General features: G+C 44.1%; 1 protein-coding gene across 5 annotated transcripts in view; it reads right to left on the bottom strand.

The window, feature by feature from the left end:
* Positions 1–875: 875 nt before the first annotated feature.
* wdr7 (WD repeat domain 7) overlaps positions 876–23,995 on the bottom strand; it is a 104,008-nt gene continuing 80,888 nt past the window's right edge. For all 5 annotated transcript variants that reach the window (XM_023961066.2, XM_023961069.2, XM_023961068.2 and 2 more), the window contains 7 exons: positions 20,751–20,937; positions 10,515–10,632; positions 10,255–10,404; positions 10,034–10,116; positions 8,958–9,057; positions 4,884–4,988; positions 876–3,168 (listed from right to left, as the gene is read on the bottom strand). In XM_023961066.2, the coding sequence (XP_023816834.1) occupies positions 2,965–3,168; positions 4,884–4,988; positions 8,958–9,057; positions 10,034–10,116; positions 10,255–10,404; positions 10,515–10,632; positions 20,751–20,937 (947 nt within the window). In that variant the 3' untranslated portion in view covers positions 876–2,964. The remainder of the gene's footprint in view (positions 3,169–4,883; positions 4,989–8,957; positions 9,058–10,033; positions 10,117–10,254; positions 10,405–10,514; positions 10,633–20,750; positions 20,938–23,995) is intronic.

Here is a 23,995-nt window from a genome sequence, read left to right as displayed (position 1 = left end):
TGTTTGCTTATGAATGGATCATGAATGTCACATAAAGGCTAATAAACACATTACTAATGCTTGTTACTGTTTGCTGACTTGATTTTTGAAGACTCCCATGATAAAGTCCTATCAAAGCTTTGTTTTTGGTTGGTTTGTTTTTTTTTACATAAAAATCTAGCGCTGACTTTGTGCTCCAGCCTGATTCTGTGGATGCTTCCAGCTTCTGAGAGGCGCTCAGAAATCTTCTTTCTTTTTCGGCTTTTCCCATCAGGGGTCGCCACAGAGAAACACTCTCCTTTGTAACTTGGCAATGTTTTACGCCGGATGCCCTTCCTGACGCAACCCACTCAATTTATCCGGGCTTGGGACCGGCAGGGCAGCAGAGAACGGAATAGGGAACAGCCCGGAGTCGAACCCTGGTCTCACGGACGGAAGGTGCCGCAAACCAGCACGAGCTAAACCGGCCCCATCTGAGAGGTGCGGAGGGAAAAGTTGTACTGTGTAGCTCAGAGCCGCAGAGAACCGTCACAAGTTCTAGTTTTAGAACTGCAGAAATCATTTTGTTATTTCAGTTAAAGAGAATCATTGAGGAGACGATTCACTTGGCTCACCAACTGCATGTACTGCAGACGCGGTTTAGATCATTTATGAAAACACTAAAAAGTTGAGTTTGAATTAATCCAATAAAAAAAAGTTTTAAAGGTATAAAAATCTGATATTAGAACTAGAAAGAAATCAATCAGCTTCTCCAACCAATACCCACTCATCCTCCACTCCTCCTTTTCTCTGTATTTCACCAGTCCTTGTAAAAATGTAGTAAAACCTGGTTGGTGTCAATATGACGGTGCAGCACTGACCAGCATGAACCGGGTGTTACAGACGAAAAACTAAGATTTGACACAGGAATGCCTTTATTGGACACCAAGTCAACAGCAACACACTTTAAGAAGAACACACACGTTCACATGATGCACAGCAGCATGAAGGGAGGCTCATCTACATGCAGGACGTCAGTCACTTTAAACACGCCACTTCCTGTAAACGCATCTGAACCCAATGACCAGAATTAGCCATGGGGGGCAGAGATGGGGGGGGGGGGGGGGGGGGGGGGGGGCGATGGCGGCTCATCTCTGCGTGTCAGGAAGGAGAAAAACAAAACAAAAGGAACCAAAGGTTAAGGGAAAACACTTTGGTTCTCTGCCTTCACCACAGATCCTCTTTTTCTGGTTGGCCGAGCTGATCTCCTCACTTGTTACTTACTCTTCAGCTCTTCCTCCCCGCCTTTTCCATTTTTCTCACCCGTCCTCCCCTGAGAGGCTGCCAAAAACATATTTTCTCAAACTGTTAAGAGTGCCGGAGGAAAGGAAAGATTAAGATCTCAGAGCTGTCAGGATGAGCTGGACTTGGCATGTTTGAGTGTTTTTGAAAATATCCCCCCGACCAGACGCCGCCCCCCCCCCCCCCCTCCCTCTGAGGGGAGGCAGAACCTGTGAAAAGCTTTGACACGCTCGGGTTTACAGGTGTGTAACGGTGTTAGAAGCTTTCTGACAGCACTAATGAAACTGACAGGAGGTGGAGGGAGGGCAGAAAAGGAGGCTTCCAACCCCTCCAACACACCAAGAGGGACTCTGTCCAACAGACTGGTCTCCCCGTCCATAGAATATTGATAGACGTCTTATATTTGTATATATTCTAACTTCATTTCTCTGGATAAAACTCTGAGAAGGATCAAATTTAATTGTTAATCAGTCTAGGGGGGAATCAAAGCAGCAGTTTTTCATATTTCAACAACATCAAGACGGAAATGTTCCCCCTTAGATTCTGACGTCTGCTGCTGCTTTTCTATCTTGTACTTTATTCTTTTGGCCGTCCTCTATTTCCAAAGTTACATTTTTTATTAAAAAAAGAAAGAAAATTGTCTCTAGAAAAACAGGTTGCATTTGAGTTAAACAAAAAAAAGCATTTTAAACAAGTTCAAGGAGAGTGGGATCCAGGCAGATGCCACAACACACGCCAAGGGAGGGCGGCGGCAGCAGCAGCGGCGGCGACGGCGACGGCGAACATGGACTGTTACTCAGAACTAGTGAGAGACACAGACAATTTATTAAGAGGAGGTACTGGAGCTTAAAGCCAAAACCCCATCAAGCTCAGCAGACAAACGTTTCTGCAGATGTCGACACGAATGATGATGATCTCGACCCAAAAGCCACTTGGAAGAATAAAATGATCCTAATAAGGAGTGTGGCTTTGTGACCTCAGAGGGCCTTCTCTGCATGGAGGCGCTGCACCTTTCCATGCTTTTAGAGCGAACAGCCTGAAGTGAGAATGTGTGTTTAACAGTCACAATACACACACACACAAACACACACACAGGTCGGTGTGAAGCCAGGAAAAGCCTTGAAGGTGCTACAACAGTCAAAGCAGAGTGCTGGCAGGTTGAAGCCTCTTTGAAACGAGGAAAGCGTGTTGCGTGCGGCCTTGCATGGGTCAAAGCCCGCCGCCGCCGCCTCTTATAGCTGCAGCCGCTTCCCTCTTGTGATGGAACATGTGCGTGTTCTGCACCGCTCGTCTCCCAAAAGCAGGCTCAGAGACCAGAGAGCGCGTCGCGGTAGCACGCTTCTGTCCTGACCAGCAGCAACAGCTGCCTCACAAAGCGAAGGAGCACTGGGACTCTGATGAAAAGCAACAAATAAATAGGAATAAGAATGATGTCACTGATTCACATATGCACAAATCCTAATGTAAACACACGGCCTATAAATATGTACAGAGCACGCTTCTCCACAAAGGTTACAGTAGAACATAAAGTTTAAGCGAGCCAAACTGGGACCTGGACTGGATTTGTTCCATTCTAGCTGAGCTGCTGTTCCACAAATCCCCCAGTGAGACTTTCTAGACCACATTTCACTAACTTCCCTCCAGACCCAGAACAGAACTCCCTAAACCGGTCCACAATGACAGCAGCGCCGACTGCAGGAGGGCTTAGACCATGAAGCGATGCTCCTTTCCATCATGAGCCATCAGGATGACGTTGCGGTTGGAGGTCCAGATGAGGCGGGCGAGCTTCAGGTGGTTTTGGGATCCTGGGGAGGCCGGCTGCACCGGAGGAACCTGGTACGTCTTGATGCAACGCAGCTGAGGAGCCGAGTTCAGCATGCCGATTTGGCCCAGCAGGCTGGTGTTCATCTGCGGATCGCCACCAAAACACTCAGTTCACATGAAAATGTCCACAAACCAGAAGGTGGTCGGGTTTAAACACAGAAACAAGCAAACAAAAGAATCTGGTTCTGGAGACGATTCTACTGTAAAACCAGAGCTAACTTTGTAAGAAAAACAGACGAGGAGTCCAAACATAAACCCTCTGCAGGCCCTAAACTCTCCGGTGAGTCTGACAGACGCTGGGAATGAAACCAACAACCCCCCATTAGCATTGTTTTCATTCTGAGCCTAACATGAAGGTTTCAAATTTAGCTTTTACATTGTTTAGGTCTGCACAATAAATCGCACATTTAGCTGGATATCGCTAAAGACAGCGAAAACTGCAATAAATGGTTACCTTGAATGTGCTAAAACTAACTTATGGCAGCTTGAAGTATTTAACGAATCAAATCAATCCCTTTATGCATTCGACCAATCAGATGGACGCCTTTGTGTTGTTGACCAATCAGATGGAACCGTTTTATTTTAGATGTTCGCCTCCTGCATATACTAGGGTCATTTGGATTATAACTTAATGTATGGTTACTCTTATTTAAATTCAACTGTTGCAGTGAAATGAAAATGATGTTTTGCTAATTGTTTGTATATTGACATTGCAATATTGATCACTAGTATCGCAAATTGCGAGTTTTCCTCATATCGTGCAGCCCTTACATAGTTTGTTTATGACACATAATTATGATTCCCACTGGAATGAATCATCCTTGAAACTTGTATTTAGTTAAGTGGACCCTCGTCTCATTTTTTTTTTTCATTTTGCTTTAACTTTCTTTGTTTCTGAAATGTTCTACCGCTTTATTTTGTCTCGACATGTTTGATCTCAAATTTTGTACAGTTTTAGGTTCATGGTTGTAATATTGTGCAATATAATCAAAAAATGTATCGTTAAAAAAAAGCTGGGGTTGTACTTAAAGGATGGATGTCAAACACGGCCAAAAAAAGCAAACTTTAAAATAAAACAAAAATGTAAAAAGACAACAGAGTGCAAAGGGTTAAAGCACCATTCTGCAACTTTTAACAGTTTTTAGTTTATTCAAACATAAACCTCAAAAAAGGAGGATTGTGGAAGTGACTAAAATCATCTGCTACTGACAGTGAGGTCAACACTGAGCGGTCGCAGAAAGGCAAAGAATGAAGGTAGACAAAGCTTGTGTGTGCGTGTGTGTGCGTGTGTGTGTGTGGGAGTGTGTGTGTGTGTGTGTGTGTGTGTGTGTGTGTGTGTAGGAAAAAAGTAGCAGGGAAACTCAATCGTTGTCTGAGACGAGACCCTCACACACCGACAAAGCGTCTGCCAGCTAATTACCACAGCAGCCATCCTGCCGGCACGCTTGCAGTGGTTTATACTTACAGTAATGCCATTAGAGGGGGTGGGGGGGGGGGGGGGGGGGGGGTGTGAGTGTAGCCAGTCATGTCAGAGGTCAGACAGACCTTTTATTCAAAAGAAGAGTTCTGGGAAGAGATAAGAAGTGATTTTATCCTCTCTGTGCTCCTCTGACTGTTGTTTAGTTTTTGGGAACTTTTAAGGTGGATTTGATAATTGAAACCTGAAACGATCCTTTAAAGAAAGAAAAAAGGCCTGCAGAGTGGGGGTTGAAATACTAATGAGAGCCTCTCTACATGCCTGCACACGTCACAGTGAAATATTTCCATCACAGCTTGGATTTTCTCTGACTGTGCCTCACCTGCCAGAAAGAGATGTGGCTGTCGGCGTTGGAGTAGGTCGCCAGGTAACGGCCATCTGGGGCGAACGACACGGCTGTAATCGGACCTTTGTGACCGTGAATATTCTGCAAAGATCAAGATGTCATATCATTGAATCAGCCGACTCAGCAAATGAACGACTTCGCCACAACACGGCTCTGAAAAAAACAACTATGTGACGGTAAAAATGAAGAAACCCGAGTTATTCTGTAAATACATTCTAGTTCAACAGAAAAAAAAAAAAAAAACATTCTAGTTCAACAGAGGAGGGCAGCGAGGTGTGTTTGTCCGTGTGAACGGCGTTCCAGAGGCTTCCAAGCATCCAGTGGAGGAAAACTAACACAATTCTAGGTTTTAGATCGACATTAAAAAACCCAAACGGCTCCTCGTTGGTCAGAAGGCTGAAAGGAAAATAGTTTGATGGTGAATCTGGAGGCCGGAAGCCGCAGTTACAGCTGGAGGTTCAGGCCAACGCTTTGATGAACTTCATCCAGTTAGTGAACAAAGGAAAAACAAGTCTTGCTTGTAGCAGAATTTCATTGAGCGGCTGCAGATCAAGTCTTTGCTTCAACCGTGGCTGTAAAGGTTTGGATGACATAATTCCATCAGACGAGCGGCAGCTTCTGCTCCAGCAGATGCTGCCGGCCGAACTCCGGGGACAAAATAAATCGTGGCGGCAATCGCGGTAACGCAATAAAGCGTCCCGGCAGATGCGGGGCGTGTAATACAATAAACGCCCTCCCAGAAATCCCCACCCAGCTTCTGCCCCGCGACTGGGATTACAAAGTCTCTCCCCTCCAGATGAGATTAAGATGCGTCGCCTGCAGTGCTCAGACCTGGAAATAATAACCCGTCTGCTGTAGTTAAAGCTGAGAGAAATGGTAACAACTGGGTGAGATGAAAACCTCATGTTTTTAATGCCTTCCCTCCCACCTTTCATATTGGGGCGTCTCTAATTAGGTTTCAGCAACATGAGGCTGAGAAGTACTGAAGATGCAGTGACTGTCATCAACATGGCCCAGGACCTTCAGCACTGGCCAAAATCTACGCTCCGCCTCAGGTCTCACTGCATCCTGCTGGTATTATTGGGCTGGGACGCCGAGGGTTTGAATCTGCGTTCAGGTCGAACCGAAGCCTCAGAAACTGGATTCCGACGTTTCCTTAGTGAAAAGGGTGACGGCCGGATCGGTGAGTTAAACCTCTAAAGCGGCTCCTGCAGTCAGGTCCACTTTATTAGTAAAAAAGCAAAGTGTGACCAAAGTGTTGGACAGTCGCGACCGACCCACTCCCCAAATACTTAATGGGTAGGTGGATGTGGAGGACACACTGTGCAACAAGCTCTGGCACCTCAAGAAAAGCTCCAGTTTCCTGAAAAACTAGAAGACGTGGAGACAAGAACAAAGTGGCAAAAAAAAAAAAATACGACAAAAAACATTTACAGCAGTAGAAGGAGTGATAGAGGCGATACGTTTGACTCCCCAAAGGAGAACCTAAACATTACAACACCTGAGATTTCAGGTGTATCAGGAATGAACCACACTAAAACCACAGAAGAATAAACACGCAGAGAACACGTAAACCAACGTAGAACGTGAACCGTGTGATCATTGTGCTGTTTATTAGTTCATTCGTGATTCGTGTGTCACTTACGTGATCTGAACGTGATCTGTGCTCCGTATACGTGATATAAAAGATCTACATTGGTGCTTCATGCATGAAAAGTCTGTTTGACAAACATGGAACGGTCGTGGAAAGACACAAATTTGTGTATGCATCTCACAAAAATCAGGCATAATTGTGTAAGATTTATGTAATAATTGTGTATATAAACTATGTAAAATACGCATAAACGCTGTCTTCTCAACAGACCAAAAAGTTTGAAAGGCTCAAAACTGAATTCACGTAAAATTCTGTCAGCCAAAACCCTCGATGGAAGAATGACGAACGCAGGAAACACGTATGAATGACGTAGATTTGAATTACATGTTTCATGAAAGAAAATGTGGGCAGTGGCTGTGTGACACGGCCTTTAGAAGATTTCCCAGAAAAAAACTAAAATCGCTTTGAAGACTTAAAGGATTTTGATGGACTGAATGCATGTCTTACATACATGTACTTACCGGTACATGTATGTAAAGCTCAATATGTGTTAGTGCTTCCTCAGAGCTAATGTCAAACAGAATAGTGGAGGAAAAGGAGAAATGATAAAGAATGACAACAAAAAGGCTTCAAGTTCCTTCTACTAAGTTGCCTTGAAGAGAAAATTGTTTTTTTTTGTTTTCTTTTGCATCAGCAAACCAACAACAGAAAGACCATGAAGAGTCAAAATCTGTTCTGAGATCCGCACTAAAGAAAAATGCTGTTTTGGGTGTTTTTAACTTGTTCTTGTAACAGCTTTCACCTGATGGAGGACATGTAAAAAGAAAATTAAGCTTAAAGTTGTATTTTTAAGTATTTAAGTATTCAAATTGATGTGAATGAGGAGCAGAAATAAAATACAGGGGATAAAATCATATTTGTGACGTAGAAAATAGGCTGGGCTAAAGGCTCCCTGCCCTCAGCTGTCTATATGACAGACTTCTGAACCTGTCAACATTTGTTTTGGGATTTCCTTTCAGTTTGGATTCACCTGGACAAACAACCTTTGGGTGAGCGGATTCATTTCTCATGTCTGGTTCTCATTTCGTTATTATGGATGCAAACGTATCCATAGCTGGAGTGAAGGGAAGTTGCTCAGTATGGACGTTAGCAGGAACTTAAAAAAAAAAAAAGGGGTTTTGGTGACTGAGAATTGATGTATCTTTAGTTTTTTCTGGATCGGTCTGGTTTTCTTTTGTTGCATAAAAGAAACCGAACATCAAAGAGTCGAATCTGTGATGTAAATATATAAACTGAAAGATTCCAGGTACCCTTAAAAGACTGTAATGAGCACTAAAATAAGGAGCTGATTGTTACACGGGTTCTCCTAAAGGGCAGGAGTGAGGCTCTTACTGTGGAGGGTTAGAGTTTCTATCGTTTGTTCCAGTTTGACAGATTCAGAAACTCCTGTTCCAACAATGTTAGCCTCTTTTAAGGCAGTCCAGAGGAGCGAAGGCTTTGAGAGCAGCTGCTTTGCTGAATAAAACAATGTGCAGTGAACCCGAGGCTTTTCGGTCCAATCATCTTTCACTTTGCTCTCGTTTCTCCTCACTGTGGAAACAGGCGTTGATCACCACTTAATAGCAGTCAATATCTGCTTCAGATACATTTGGCATCCTGCTAAAGACATTAGCCAACATGGAGGATCAATAGGAAGGGACAGAATTAATAAAACCTAAAGATTTTGAACCCCATTAATCAAGAGGAAAGCTTTCCATTAGAACGGCAATAAAACACTTGTAACACACAGTTTCTGCAGGTCCATTATCTATTAAATGTTAATTACTGCAAATAACACAACGGCTGTCCGCTCTTCCCCGAGTACACTAAAAACAAACACACACATGCACACAACCAAAGGAGATGTTGGGTGACTGGGGCCGTGCCGCTATCAGATATAAATGACCCCCTTCACCAAACTAGACTGCTCGCGTTACGCAAAATCAATACACAGCAAATTACCAACGCACACACTGGACCAGGACCCACACAATTACACACACACACTCACACAGCTGCACTACATCACAGGGAATTGTGGGGTAAGACAAAAACATGATTAACAACGTCACCATTTTGTCGTTTATCAGTTACAGAGAGAGAAAGAGAAACTCGTCTTCCTCCATCCTTTCACTTCTCTATTTTTTAATGCAGAGATGCTTTTTTTTATTTGTAATGTTACTCCCAAAAATTGCTTTTTTGCCACATGAGTGAAGTAGATGAAGGGATTTGGGCCAAACGGATGGATGGAGTACAGTTGGACTCGTTTAATAGGTTCAGGTAAACGTGAGTGATGGGAGCTTTTCCAGGAGGCTCCGTGAACAGCTGAGCTGATGAAGAGGATGACGGATGGAGGAACCTGCTGTTTGCTAGTGTTGCTGTTGAACGGCAGAGATCTCTGCCCACGCTGAACCAACCTGACATTTTCCAGTACGGACATCGTAGAGGGCCACCGAACCCTGGCGAGCTCCCACGGCGATGCGGTGGCTGCGGTCACAGTAACCCACCATGTAGAACCTGGACGATGGAGCACAGGAGCATCAGAACACGAGCAGACAGAGGCTGAATGTCCTGATGGGAGAGAGCGGTGTCAAATGTGTCCTGATCGATTTCAGCATCTCTTAAGCTGCGTTTCCAAAATGGGCAAAACTTTATCGAATACCTAGAAAAAATGTTGAAAAAACACATCTTGCAATTACACCAGTGTATACTCATTTGGCGCTTTTCTATGTTCCTCGAAGGCCCAGAGGCTTCACAGTCACATTCACACACTGATCGCAGCTCCACTGCTGAACGCTGGCGCCAACCTTCAACCGGAGGAAAGGTGGGGTTCGAGTATGGGCGGGAATCAAACCTGCAATCTTCCAACCGGAGGTCGACCACCCTGCCGCTGCACAAATAGGTTTTGGACCCTATTTAAAAATGTAGTTGTAGAGTTAGATAAGCTAATTTTCTCTATCAGTTCTGGTACATCGGCTGTCCGTCCTGGGGGAGGATCCCTCCTTCATGTGGACACCCCTGAGGTTTCCTTTTTATTTTTTGAGTGTTTCCTTACCGAGAAGGAGGGTCTAAGGGCAGGGATGCCCAGTTCAGTTTAGTTTAGCCATTACCTTCTGAATGGTATGACTACGTTCTTAACGATTCCTGTTTATTACATAATAACCGGCATGAAGCCCAGTGAGATGACTATTGTTGCAAATATTGGGTTATAGAAATAGAATTGAATTGCACCACAGATAAACACAAACCAAGCCAGCTGATTTTAAAGGCGAGCTGTGGATCCAACAATTCCACATGACAGCTGTGTGACGCTGTGGGACCTCTGGTGGCGGCCAAGGCAGCCGGTACCTACCGAAAAGTGCCTCGCCAGACAGAGCTGATGTTTTTTTCTCTAGCATCAGAAGCGAGTTGACCTTTTGACACGGGCACAGCTTCAGACACTCCTTCGTTCCACACTCCGCTGAAGAGCACTCACGCCGGTAAGCACACTTACTTGCAAATAGCAGGGAAACACTCCTGCAGTCCTTTCTTCTTCACCAGAGAACCCTCAATGCAGTACATGATGATGTCCATCACCTGAGGAAGAGGAGGATGTTGACCTTTGACTTTAAGGTCAATCTTTCTCTTAGGAAGATTTGGATAAAAAGTATCATATTTCTCTTTGACTAAGTCTGCTTAGATGTTCTTTACAGAATGAATAAAGCATCTCATTACTTCAACCAGCAGATCCACCACATCTCCAGGCATCTTCTCGATCAGGATGTCAATCACTCGCAGTATCTCTGCCTTCGCTCTGGCCAGAGTGGTGGTGTGGACATTTTGCTGTGACTGAGAGTTGGCCTGAGCTGCGTTGTGTCGATGAACCTGTAAACCAAACGGTCTGTCAGGAGCGCCAGACAAAACCGAACCGGGACAAGACGCCAGCGTGAAGACTGAAGAGTCCCGGAGCTGCCGTGTGCAAAAATCTACTTCACCTCTCTTGCAATGGTGGTGATGAAGGCGGGGGGGCGGGCCGTGGCTATGAGGGAGAGGGCGTGGCGGGCGGAGCGAGCCGAATCTGCAGGAGGGTTGAGGGGCAAACCCATAGAGACGCTGTGGGAGGAGAGAGAAATGGGTTACTGTGAACTTCACCTTCGTTTGAGCTGAAAGACAAACATGCTCAGAAACGGAGGACACACAATGAACGATCTCTGGCTGAGTTCAAAGGAAAACCGATTTCACTGCTCAGAAGACACTTGGCTTGACCGACAGCAGGCTGCAGGGAAGACTCTTGACATCTTTAGGAGGTGAACTTAGGTCTGCTTATTCAAAGCCTTTTTTTTTTGGCTGCATCCCAAAAACATAAAGACAGAAAAAGTTCTACAGCTTTGATGTGTGTTGCATTTGGTCAGCTGTCAACCCAAAAAAGCCACATGACCAAAGATCTCTTCAATCATTGGCCAGAGGCAATGTGGCAGGAAAAAGCAGCGAATGGCAGACATTAAGGAAGTCCTGCACTTTTTGCGCTTGTCTGCATAGTTCACTGTTTCAAACTTAATATTTCTCTGACCAACACTTTTTACTTTGGTCCGGTGGAGGCGTGCTGCAGGGCGGTTACTGTGGAGACGACGGCTGAGGAGCTACGCTGATAAATGTTTGACATATAGATTGTTGGAAAAACAGTGCGAGAATCAATATTTATCACGTTCAAGGTGGTTTTAATAAGCCAGCATACATCCGACAACTTATTTTAATGAGTTCCTGTGTCTCATTGTTGCTCCACTACTCTGTTTACATCCCATAATGCCCGGCTACAGTTTTTCCGCTTTGAGCACGGATGTAGTCAGACTGAGGAAACTCAGAGCGAACCAAAGCTCAGTCCAATTGGAAACAAGCCGAGACCACCTCGAAAGACGCTGCTCTCCATCACAGCCCTCCCAGCTTCTTCCAGTCTCTCTCCTCCAGGATGGAGGGCGTAACCATGGAGTTAAATCCAGTTACTTTCAGTTGCTGCTGACAGATGAATTTAAGCTAGAGTAATGAAAGTAATGAAATGGAAGCCCGCTTTGTGTCACATCAATGCTGCAGACAGAGAAGAGAGTCCACCCCATTGAATGAATCTGCAAACTGGACTGAGCCAGTGTGACATCACCCATTGAAAACGGTTTATGTCTGGCTCCAACCAAATGACGCCAATTCAGTCGCCATTTTTTCACAATACGGATGTCGGGAGGCAGTGATTGGTCTGACTTAGTCTGAGTCATCGTTTCTATGGAAACCACCAATCAGGAGTGAGCTAGATTGACAGTCCACACCCCTACCCCCCAAAAGCAGGCTTGGGAGAATCTGTCAATCAAACGTTTGACACGAGGAACTTTAATGGAGACATCTGATTGGCCAGTTTATGACTTGAATAACTTGCACTACAACAAAAATGTGGAAAAAAAATAGGATTATCAAGAACTTGTTAATAAAAGTTATCAGATCTAGAATGAATGAGTAACAGCCGTTTATTCCTCTATGGAAATCTATGGGATTTTTTCTATGTCAATGGAGTGCCAGGAGGGCGGGGTCACTCAGTCCAGTTCTCATATGGTCCAAACATTAAAATTATAGGACTCTAAAATGTAGGAAAATCAATAAATAATCTGAGATTGGTAATCAGATTTTCAGCGTAGACTAGCAGGACGAGGCTCGGACTTTCAACCTTTTTTAGCTCTTCTTCTGGTCTAGAGTCTTTTTCTTATTGGTTGCTTACTCTTACTGTGTTTACATAGCTTTATTTCTCAAACTCTAAATATTTAGATTAATATATTTCATTGAGGGGTTTTAGAGTTTTATATTTCATCTCCACTGAACTGTTTACTTTGGATGAAATGCAAAGGGAAACTGATTATGATGATGAGAATCAGAACAAGTCTCATTAGCTGACCAGCGTTAATTCCTTGGTCACAACTGCGTGGGGTGTCTGCAGCAGTGATACGTGCGCGCTCCTTATGTGCAGCCCGACTGTTAGAAATGAGGAAATCAGACACCTTACGTTTGACCGCCTATGACGAAATCAGTCCTACGTCATAAGTGCGTGTATCCTTACAAATATTTCACAATACACTGACCACACGCTCAATAATGGTACGTTCCATTTTTCATGACGTCCTTTAGTGGTGGCCGCACGAGCAGCAAAGGAACTGCGAGACACACCTGCGCTCCACTAAAGATGCAGCCAATCCTCTCTATGATCCTCCACGGACCTGAACAACCCAAAAACCTGCAGCACCCGTGCAGGTCAACCCGCCGTACAGGTGCATGTGACTAAGGCGTTAAGGTTAGGTCTAAAAAAACTTTTTTTAAAACATTATTTTATTGTTCCAGACATTTGTTGCCATATACCTGTCTTTCTACTTCTTCTGGAAGACTTTGCTTCATGTTTTGTTCAAATAAACTACTAAATGAGCTAGATTAAACTCTGGTAAACTGAAAAAGAGTCAGAGAGGCGTTAGACTCAGATATTGAGTCTTACGAATATATGCAGTGAAGAGATTAGGGAGCAGTTTATCATGTCAAGGCCGAGTGAACGGGATCCATTCACCAGGCGACAGCATAATAGACTCCCACAATGCAACAGGAACTGGAAACACACACACCCTAACAGCTGGCCACACACTCCTCAGTGTGTGTGTGTGTGTGTGTGTGTGTGAGGAAGAGGAGGAAGGAGGAGGCGGCCGAGCAAGGCCACCCTGTTAACAAATTACTGTGGGGGGAGAGAGAGAGTGGGGTGATGGGCGGACGGCAGCCAGGCAGCACGATTCATCGCCTCCTATTACACATCACGGCTACAGATCCTGTAATTAATACTGGTAATAGACCGGCAATACATCAGCAATACTGAAATGTTTAATTTCATTTGGAAAGGTGGCTGTAATTGGAAACAGTCACCGCCTTGATAAAATGCAGCAGAAAGGCGTGGAGTTAATTGTACAGAAAGCTACTGAAGTCAATGACCAACATTTAGAACATTTAATGAAATCATCTGTACTATCATTAGAATCCAGAACAACACACACATCCGTCTCATTAGGGATTTGAGCTGAAATGTCTGTTTAAAGGTCAGAGACTCTGCAATCATAGAATCGCTTGCTGCGTGTGCAGAAATCCCCCCCAAATGACTAAAAACCATAACCAGTGAAAGAAAGGAGTCAAAAGAAGTGTAAAGTTGGAATTGTGATGAATCGTCTAGGCTTTTGTTGGAGCAGCCAGCTCAGGGTCCAGCATGTGTGAAGCTGGGAACACGGCTGCATTCACAGCCAATAGCGCGCTGACATTATCCAGTCAATACAGTCACACACAGGCGGACACAGCGAGGGCAGCGCAGTATCGATTTGTGAATGTGTGGGAGGAGTGAATAACCCCCGTCACATGATGCGAGCTGCCGCTGTACGATGCTAAGACTGCACGGGTACGGTTGGCTGACTGTTGGGGGGACTGACTGACTTTCTGATTGGTTCTCTCGGTGGGGTGTAGATGGGGTTGGCTTGCTGGAAAGCTTACCGACTGATTTATTGACTGGAGTGGCTTACTGACTGCTGTGCAGCCCTTCTTTCACAGGCAGCAGATGCATGAGAAGCTCAGTCCTCTTTTGGAAGAGACTTCATTCAGGTTGTTGAAAACCTGTCCATTAGACTTTCAGAGCTCATCCTGCTCTCACACCGGTAACCACATTACCCCCTCTGCATGTGCAGAACATATCCATTCATGAACATCTCAGGTGGGACTGGATTAGCTCTGCTGTCAGGAGTCTGGATTCCAACCACCTGGTGTGCTGTGGTGCTGATGCAGCTGCTTTCCTGGAAATCTCTTTGCACAACAATTGCATTAGTTAATGACCAGAACCAAATCAAGTTTTGGTCAAGTCCAAAGAGATGAGCAAACACCTGCATTTCATTGTGACACTAGTGAGGTCATTTGTCTCTAGCGGAATCTACATGGACAAAAGTAATCGGAATGAACGCCTGATCAGAATAAAAATGCGTCATGTAAACACGCCGCTCGGAATACTCTGCCCCGATCAGACTCATACGGATCAAAATTTCTTTCCGACGGACATAGGTGGGTTATGCCGATTGTTGATCCGATCATGGTGAATAGAAACGGTTCACTCTGATCGTGGGTCACTACAGCTCTGGCTGACGTCATGCACAGACAGACAGACAGTGTGGTGCTCCAGACGAGGCTTTGGAGCGCGAACAGGTCCAGCCGGCTGCTCTGTGCGAGCAAATTGTGTCTCTGAGCAGAGCAGCCGGACTCATAGCTTTGTGTTGGAGGGCAGGGGAGGGTGCTCCGGAGGGGGCTTCGGACCGCGGTCCGTCTGCGTGAGCGACCTGCCGGCCTCAGGAGAACCAGGTCTCCCGGGAGAACAGTGTCTCCAAGAATAGGAGACGGCGGCTTTGTGACGGTGTGTGAGCTAATGGAAGCAGCTTTTGAATAAAGAAATCCCGCCCAGTCCTGAGAAACCATATAAACAATCATGTGAAGTCATGTTTCCAATCGTGTCCAGACAAAATAAAGGCTGATGCTATTCCCACATATTTACGTTCAGTTAATATACACATTGCGGCATTGACGTATGGCCATAGTGGATTCTGGACTGTCTGAGGTTGTGGACAGGAGTCTTTTCTATAGATAACCAGTTCAAACAGGGGTCTTTAATACAGGTAACCAGTGGAGGACAGAGGATCCTCACCAAAAAAGTTACAGGTCTGTGAGAGACAGAAATACTGTTTGTTTGTAGGGGACCAAATATTTCCACCACCATTTACAAACCAATACTTAAAAAATCCGTCATTATGATTTTTCTGCATTTTTTCCCCTCGTTTTGTCTCTCATAGTTGAGGTTTACCCATGAGGGGTAAACCTTACATGCGTCTCTCATCTTTTTAAGTGGGAGAACTTGTACATTTGGAGGATGACTAAATACATTTTTGCCCCACTGTAACTGTGTAACTGTAAAACTTCTACAGTGGGTCACAGACCTGCTGATTAACCATTGATAAGTGGTGCTAAAATGTGTTAATGGTTGCCACCTGAACAAACGGACAGTTCCTGAAAACTTTTGGATTAATTCACCATCTTTCACAGGCTTTTATTCCACCTGTTCGTGACTCACCATCAACCCTACACACAGGTGTCTAGGAGGTTTCTAGGCCTTATTTTCAGATGTTCAGGCCTCTGCACTCTCACGGATCAAGTGCATAAATTATCAAGAGGACTTACAGTTAATCTGAAAAAAGGTTCCTGAGAACTGCCTGTTTTAAGACAGAACTATTGACAAATGGTGACTCAAAGGTATAAAGGTGGCTAACCAATTATTGGTCATATTTTTAGACCGTTTCAAAAATAACAATGTGACTGGCTAATTCAGCAGTTTACTAGGATTTTTCACTCTTCCGTTTTAAAACCATTTTCCTCCAATGGTCTAAACAACTGTTTGATGAACTCAAATCCTTCCGTCTGTTCAGAAACCTCAAAGAGCGAGAATCAATATGGCTCAGACACAACTTTTTCCCCACGTATTGTCTGGTGACGTGAACGGCTGCTTCTCCTACCAATGGTGAACTGAGAACATCTCTGCAGGACAACGTCTGCAGTACATTCATCTTCTGCAACAGAATAAATGCAAGTGTTCCACCCACGCAGAGGGAAAAAACATGTGCAGTTATCTCTGCGGGCAGAACACGCCAAATATGGTCTAAAGCTCAAATTTGTAATTTGACAACATTTATCTCTGCGGGGAAGTCAAATCATTTCACCAGAATAGCAGAAATAAACAAATACATCTGTTCTGGTATTTTTAGCTTTAGCCAATATTGTTATTTTTTTTTTTTAGACAAATAATGCAGATTAAAAACGGTAAAAGGATATTATATTGCTTTAAGTAAAGATAAATGTCTCTGTTCTAAATGTTCTAAATGATTTTAACTCAGCAGGATGGACTTCACCTTAATTAACTAAATGAAACATTCCTCTATAGGCTAAATATCCCGTGTCTAGTTTTATGACGGCGCTGCACAGCCGCAGACAGGTCAGTCAGGAGATGGCTTCATGTCAGTCAGGAGATAAATGATCTGCGTTGGTTGGTTTACGTGTTCTTTGCCTGGTTTATTTGTACTTCTTCCTCCGTGGTTTTAACGTGGTTCATTGGCGATTCATCTGTGAAAAGTTCTTGTAAAGACCACAACTTTTCTCACTTTTTCAACGTATGACCAGTTTCATCATGCAATATGCATAGATTGTCCATAGCGGCTGTGAGACACGCCTTTAGATGTGCACCCTCTGTGTGTGTGTTTGTGCACACTTCTTTTGAAACAATAATGGATTTAACTTTGCATCCACACTTTCAACAGAGTAAACTCAATGAGCGAAGGAAAACTGAGGCACTTTATTAGAGTGACAGTGTGCGTACTGGTTAATCCATTCTGGTTGTGTGTTGTAATGCATTGATCTGATTACAGGGTATCTCATTTATCAGCCCTCATGCTCTCCAAACAGCCCCTGGAAGCAGCAGCACTCATCTGCAGATGTCTAATTATCAGTTATTCATGAACCTGGGCTGTGGGTTCTGTCAGTGTGAAGCTCACATCAACCTGACAATCCATGGAGGGTCACAGATCCAGCATTCCTCAGCGTTTGCTCTTGTCCTGAAAGGACTGCTTTAGGAGCTGAAAGCAACTGCAACTGGAGAAGACTCCTTAAAATCTGACTAGCCGGACACTCTTTTACCTGAAATCCTAAATGGATTTATTTAAGGTGAGTTAGGAGCGAAATACTTCCATTTTGTTGAAGCCACGGGGGATTTCCAGCCAGCAAGGCTCTGTGATTTTACACTTTAGACTGAACAACTAAACAATGGTTATTTTTAGCAGCTGTCAATACATTGCTCAAAGGAAATCATTGGGGAGTTGTCTGCAGGTTTGTGTGAGGAAATAAATCCCAAATAAAGCAAAAATCCGTTTAAACCCACTTGACTCTTTACAGGCTAACACTTACTGCCAAGATGTTGGAGTATATTTATATTTATATATTTAAATAACATCAACAACTACCTGAAAGCTACCTTTTGGCTAAATCATTCAAATTGGGCAAATTGATAAGTAGATTTGATATTTTCAAAGTAATATTTAATTTGAATTAGATTGATCAGATTGTTTTATACCAAGCGTGATATTCTTGCCATTAAAATTCTAAAAATTCCAATGAAAACTGTAAAAATTGGACCGCTTGTCTTTGACAAGGTTTTTCTTCAGTGTTTTTGCTGAGCTTCAATTTTTTAACGTTCCTTTTTAAATCAGAGGAGCTTTTCTACCACCGGCTCTTTGTTTTGAGTGTAAAAACTGCATTACAGGCAACAAAGTGTACAGCGTTGCCAACTTTATCAAAGTATACAGTAAAGATAAATATGAAGTCTAACTAAATATGATGTGGTTTTGTTATGTTTGTTTATCCTTATATCTATCTTCTTATTACTTATTTTTAAATTATTGATCTTTGTTTTTGTCTTTACCCCTTTACACCTTATACCTTGCTTGGTTTGCACGAGAGCACAAGACAACGAAGCCAAATCCATGTACATGTACTGTACTGTACTGTAAAAAGCTGATTCTGATTCTGAAAAAAACAATTCATCAATTCTATGCTTATCCTGAACTGGAAAAATCTACAACCTCTGTGCTTTTCATCGTGGGAACTTTTGGTTTAGTCCAGTTTCTGACAATGTGAATATACCGTTCTTTCCATTCTAATAAAAGTGTGTTCAAATAAATTGTTCTTCTACACAAACACACACACACAAACACACACAAAGCAGCAACTGGCGCAGCAGCAGCAGACATATCTATACTCATTTAGTCCGACTGACCCAGCTTGAGTTTCAGCCTTAATCAGATCACGTCATATTGGCCAGTTACATTTCAGCAGGAAGGATGACACACACACACACACACACACACACGCATGTTGGGTTTTGTAGCACACATGTAAATTCTGCTGAAGCATCAACCCTTCACAACTAAAGTCACTCCAGTGGATTAGAAACTGGAGTCAGTTACTTGGTTTTCACTAAAGCTTCGGCTCCAAAGCAGGAAACGTTTGAGGAACCGAGAAGGAACTGACAAGGTCAGCGGGGTCAGAGAAGGTCAGCGGGGTCAGAGAAGGTCAGAGGGGTCAGAGAAGGGGTACCAAACCATGTGGTCCCTCTAAAATTCTCTTTCCTGGTCTTGCTGAACACGACCCTGAACTGAGAAAAGGATGTTCAAAGTTTGATCTGAACCCAAGGATGGTTTGTTGTGACTGGAATTATGTTGGCAGGTTTGATTTGTTTTTGGGCTTTAACCTTAATTAAGCAAAGATTTGTTGAAACCAAACTGTATATTCCACATTCATCTTTAGATGGCCAGTTTCAGGCATCACTGCCATAGTGACATCTTTGAAAAATCTTTATGAAGGCTGCACCGCACAGATGGGAGTCTCACATCAGACCAAGACAGACATCACTGCATCATCATAATGCCCTGAAAGCCAATTACAGCCCGGCTTCCATAACTCACGGTGTCAGCTCCATGATGCTGCAGCGTAAGCGTGTGTTCATACATGTGCTTCTCCAAGCCCGCCTGTGCTCTGCAACCTGAGACGGAGGACTAAGCATTTTAGCAAACAAACACAGTAATCAAATGCAGGATCTTAAAAGACCAGAACGGATCAGTCAACGTTTTTTAGTAAAGTTGGACTCAAGTTCTTACAAGAAGGTCTCCAAGTCCTTCACTGAGACTTCTGGCTTAAAGAACAAGTCAAAGGCCGACTCCGAATTCTTAGCCCTGCCACCATCTTTTACTGTCGGCATGATATTTTTGATCAAACGCCGTTCCATTTTTAAGCCAGATGTAACGGCCGCACACCTTTTTTGACTCGTCAGTCCACGAAATGTTTGTCTCAACAACCATCAAGATGGCTTTTGGCTAAAGTGAGACGAGCCGTCGTGTTCTTTGTTGACAGCAGGGGGGGGGATTCTCGCCTGGGAACTTTCCCATGAATGCCATTTTTGGCGAGTGTCTGTCTTATGGTGATGAACGCGGACCTTGAGTGAGGCCTGCAGTTCTTTTGATGCTTTCCACGGTTCCTTTGTGACCTGGATGAGTCGTCGTCTCACTCTTAGTGCCATTTTAGTTGGTCGACCACTCCTGGGACGGTTTGCCACGGTTCCCAGTTTGCTTCGTTTGTGGATCATAGATCTGACACGGGTTTGCTGGAGCTCCAGCTTTGAAACCTTTTCCAGACTGATGGATTTCAATCCCTTTGCTTCTCATTTCTTCTGGAATTTCTTTGGATGGTGGCGCGATGCGTTGGTTCTCAAGATCTTGCAGCCAACCTCCCTTTCTCTAACAGATACTGTTTAAGTGATTTCTTGATTGAACTAGTATGGTGATCAGGTTTGGGTCTGGCTTGGGAAATAGACCTCATCTGTCCCCACTTTGTAATTAGTCAGTGATTTTGTGATAAGGAGCGGGGCAATTACTTCTTTACACAGAGACAGATAGGATTCCTTTTTTCCCCCCCAAGAGCACCTGGTTACAGACAACATGGCGGCAAGACATCATTTGCCTGAACTGAAAGTCCGGAACAATTTCAGTCGAAAAATATTCTGTTTTTTTGGTCCAAAAACATTCATTTAACTTAACGAACATGCTGATTCACGTTGATCACGTTATGGTGAAGAAATGTAGACGCTGGAGCTAAAGCCTCTGGATCAACGGTTTTACAAATCTGAAACACTTTTGTTTATATCCGTTTTTGAAAGGAATAAAATGATTACCCTTTTTGCCCCATTTAGTGTGCCATAGTATGCCCTGCATACTAACCGGTTTAATCACATGAAAAAGCTTTATTAAAAGTGGTACAATTCTGAATGCTCGTAGAATTTCCATTTTCGGCTAATGATGTTCAGCCGCCATTCATGGAATCCCCTGTTTGTCCAATTGTACAGTTGTAGGGTCAGGGGGAGAATTTGAATTCCCCCAAAGACTCAACATCACATCAAAGTGAGAACTTCAGTTGATTTTTGCACATTCAGGGATGGCGTCATTGACCTGTGATGTAACAATGTAATGAAGGCGATCCGGATCCTGGAGAACAATCCAGATCCAGCTCCGGATCCTTCCAGCAAAGCCAGTGTGTGAACTCACTTCCCCAGCTGCTTCTCGGCGTCGGCGCACAGCTCCAGCAGTCCCATGAGCACCGCCGACACGTCCATGTACGGCTCCCAGACGGTGAAGCCCCGGCCAATCAGATCAATGGCAGTGCGGCGGATGGTGCTGTGGGCCGGGAGCTTGGGGCTGGGGGGCTGGAGCAGCAGGAAGGTCAGCGCCTTACCTGCACACATTACAACCACACAACACTGCATTTTTGAAACATGCTAGCACATTAGATCATTTGATAAACACTAAAAATATCATTCTTTTCCACAAGAGCGCCGCAGCATGGCCCACAGAAGATTACAGCTTCTGATGGCTTTTTCTTTGGATTTTTGTGTTGCATCAAACCACCATAGATCTGGGATTTCACAGTCAACCCCCATCTCCAGAACACAGACACACATTAACACTAAAATTTCCATCTGAAGTGGTAGGAAAACTAAATTAGGAGGAAAAGAAACTGCACACAGAAGCCCAGACGCTCACACAGACGATAAAGACAGCAAACGGGATGGAGGTCATCTCATAGCTGACCTGACATTTGAGCCAGTCTCTGCAGGGACGGACTGACCATTAAGACTCCAGAAAATATCCCCCATCTCTCAATAACACTCCTCTTCCCCAAAGACACACTGAACCTCCCCTCCTGTCTGTCGCAGACTCTCAGCTTTTAGCAGATTCTCTGCTAGAACTGAGATGAGGGGAAACAGGCGAAGAACTGCAGATTAAAAATGCAAATGTTTCCATTTGGAACAAATTCTCTGATTTTGATCCTTGTGCTGTGTTGCTGGGTTTTCCCCCCCTTTTTCTATTGTCTGAGTTCCTCAGGTAATCAATACAGCCTGCTGTGTTTTCCTTCCAAATGCAAAAAGCAATAATATAAAGAAGCAAACAATATAAAACTGATCATTTACTTTAGTTATAATCCTGTGGTGACTCTAAAGGTCCTCACTTCTCCAGAGACACACGGCTAATCTCATCACCTGGATCTCCTGGCATTTCATCATCAGCCTCCCTTAAATGGCATCCCTCCCCCCAATACTTACTGGTTTCTGCACACAAACGCACACACACACACACACACACACACACATCCCACCAATGTGGCTCGCAGAGACATAGCTGGAGGCTAACTGTGTTATCATTGTTTAGTATCATTATATGCCAGCACTGACAGAGCGCTAACTGTGTTAGCATCATCGTGCTGCGCCGTTACGGCCGACAGAGCGGACGACGGCATCTCGCCGTTGGCTGCCTCGGCTGCAGGTGCAGAGACATCAGCAGTGCAGATCAGGTGTGTTGTAGCTACAAAGCAGAGACGGTTAGGCTTAGGCGTGAGCTGAAGTCTCTCATGTGCTTCCACCATCATCTACCTCTGCTGTGATGCTACAAACGTCCCCCTCCAGCTCCAAAACATGAATCCTGAACTAAACCTTTGTGAAGTCAAATATCAGTAAAGGGGATTGGACCTCACGGTCATTTTTTCACATCCTCAAAGTCCTGATCTGTGGTTTAATATATCGTCTTAACATTTCAATTAACTAAATCATCTTAACTCTCACCAATTTAAGGTACAGTGCTTGTAGATAGCAGCCTCCCCCCTATTTGGAGGTTTTGGTATGGTCGCCTTTTTAAACTTTAAGTTTCTTAGTCAGCAGTAGTTGGAGTCTTTTTTTAAGCTTGTGATACTTGGTTATTTGACTTTTTATACTTTTCTGTCAAGAGATTCAAGTCTCTTCTCCGTAAGCAGCGAGCAGGAAGTGGAAGAAGCGCCAGAGTCTGATTTGTTTCTCACAGCGGACATCTTTGTTTAAAGGCAGCCCTGCCTCCGAATGACCCGACAACTATTGACAAAGCATCACTTGACTGTAATGAGGGGTTAGTTAGTGCAGTAAACACGTGGCGTCAACACACAATGGGTGATTAGAGCAGAGGGAGAGGAGGAGAGAGGGAAGGATGAAGAGGAGAGGAGGAAGGAGCAGGGTCCGTGAAATAATGACAGATTAGTGAGGTTTCAAATGTAGCGGCCCGAAAACAAACGCTCACTGGCTTTGTGCTCGCCGCGCCCCACCTGCTCTCTTTCTCTGGATCTGCCTGCTTTTCAGCTGAAATTAGAGGTGAAGGTAAATCAATGATGGGGACTTGGTTAGCGGGTGAGAGCTGGATCAGACTGGCTGCAGAGCGGGGGGGGGGTCAAGAAAAAGATTTTGAGACGTTCCACCGAGAGCAGGAAAAACCTAATGAACCATTTTTTATCTAAGGAACATGTTATCCTAAAACCTGCACTGGTGCAACCCCTCAATGTACACCTGCTCTATAATACAGAGTCAATGACAGTCCCTTCAAAATAAAAGTATTTAACCAGACAGAGGAGCAGCGATGGTTTCTGCCATTCTTTTCAGATTCATGAGAAAACTGCATCACGTCGTTTCATCATGACATCATAGCGGGAGGAACCATGACTGGGGGCTAAATCTCCTCTGTAGCTGCAAAAAAAAAAAAAAAAAAAAAAAGCGATCTTCACTAAATTTCACATTCAGCCATCAGTTTAAGTCTACAGCCACATTTCAAAGATTTGTTGAGGCAGCCGTCTGGAATAAAATAAAATAAAAAAAATCCCCTTAGAACCAGCTACAAATTCAAAGTCCTCCTTCCGACTATCGCGTCTAACTCCTCGAGCATCACGTGAAGCTCTGGTGGTTTTGAAGTTGGTGGATTTTTGAACTGCCTCGGCATGGTAAGCTCGCCAAAGTGCGTTCCCCTGTTACTCGCTCAGTTTTTACCAGAACATTCTGAAAATGTAACACGTGAATCATTGGTTCAAGGCGAACGAAACAATAGGACGTACAAAATGAACACATTGGGAATGTGGGCGTGGTTAACACAAGTTCTCTGTTGCCAGGCAGATCCAAAAGTTTAGTTTTGTAGATTCTTTTAAAAACCACACAGACCTGTTCGTCACCCCCAGGTGACCATAACATAAAATGGTTGCTATGGAGATAAAACCAACAGAAAATGTGGCTCATCATGAATTTGTTGATGTGCGGCTCTGACCAGGGTGGCACAGGAAGAGGGGAGAGGGAGTGGCCTCAGCCAGCGAGGGGGGGTAAAAAGAGGGTAGTCAGGGGGTGGCAAGGGCGAGGACAGGTAGTTTCTTTACATTGCTTTAATTATATATAATTGTTCAAATATATATATTTTTAATTACAATTCTCATTTGTCCTAACTAATGTTTA

This window comes from Oryzias latipes, chromosome 12 (assembly GCF_053564925.1).
Source record: "Oryzias latipes strain Hd-rR chromosome 12, Olatipes_Hd-rR_3.1".
Classification (NCBI taxonomy): Eukaryota; Metazoa; Chordata; class Actinopteri; order Beloniformes; family Adrianichthyidae; genus Oryzias; species Oryzias latipes.
Note: the sequence above shows the minus strand (reverse complement) of the source record. Positions and strands in the feature narration are given on the sequence as shown.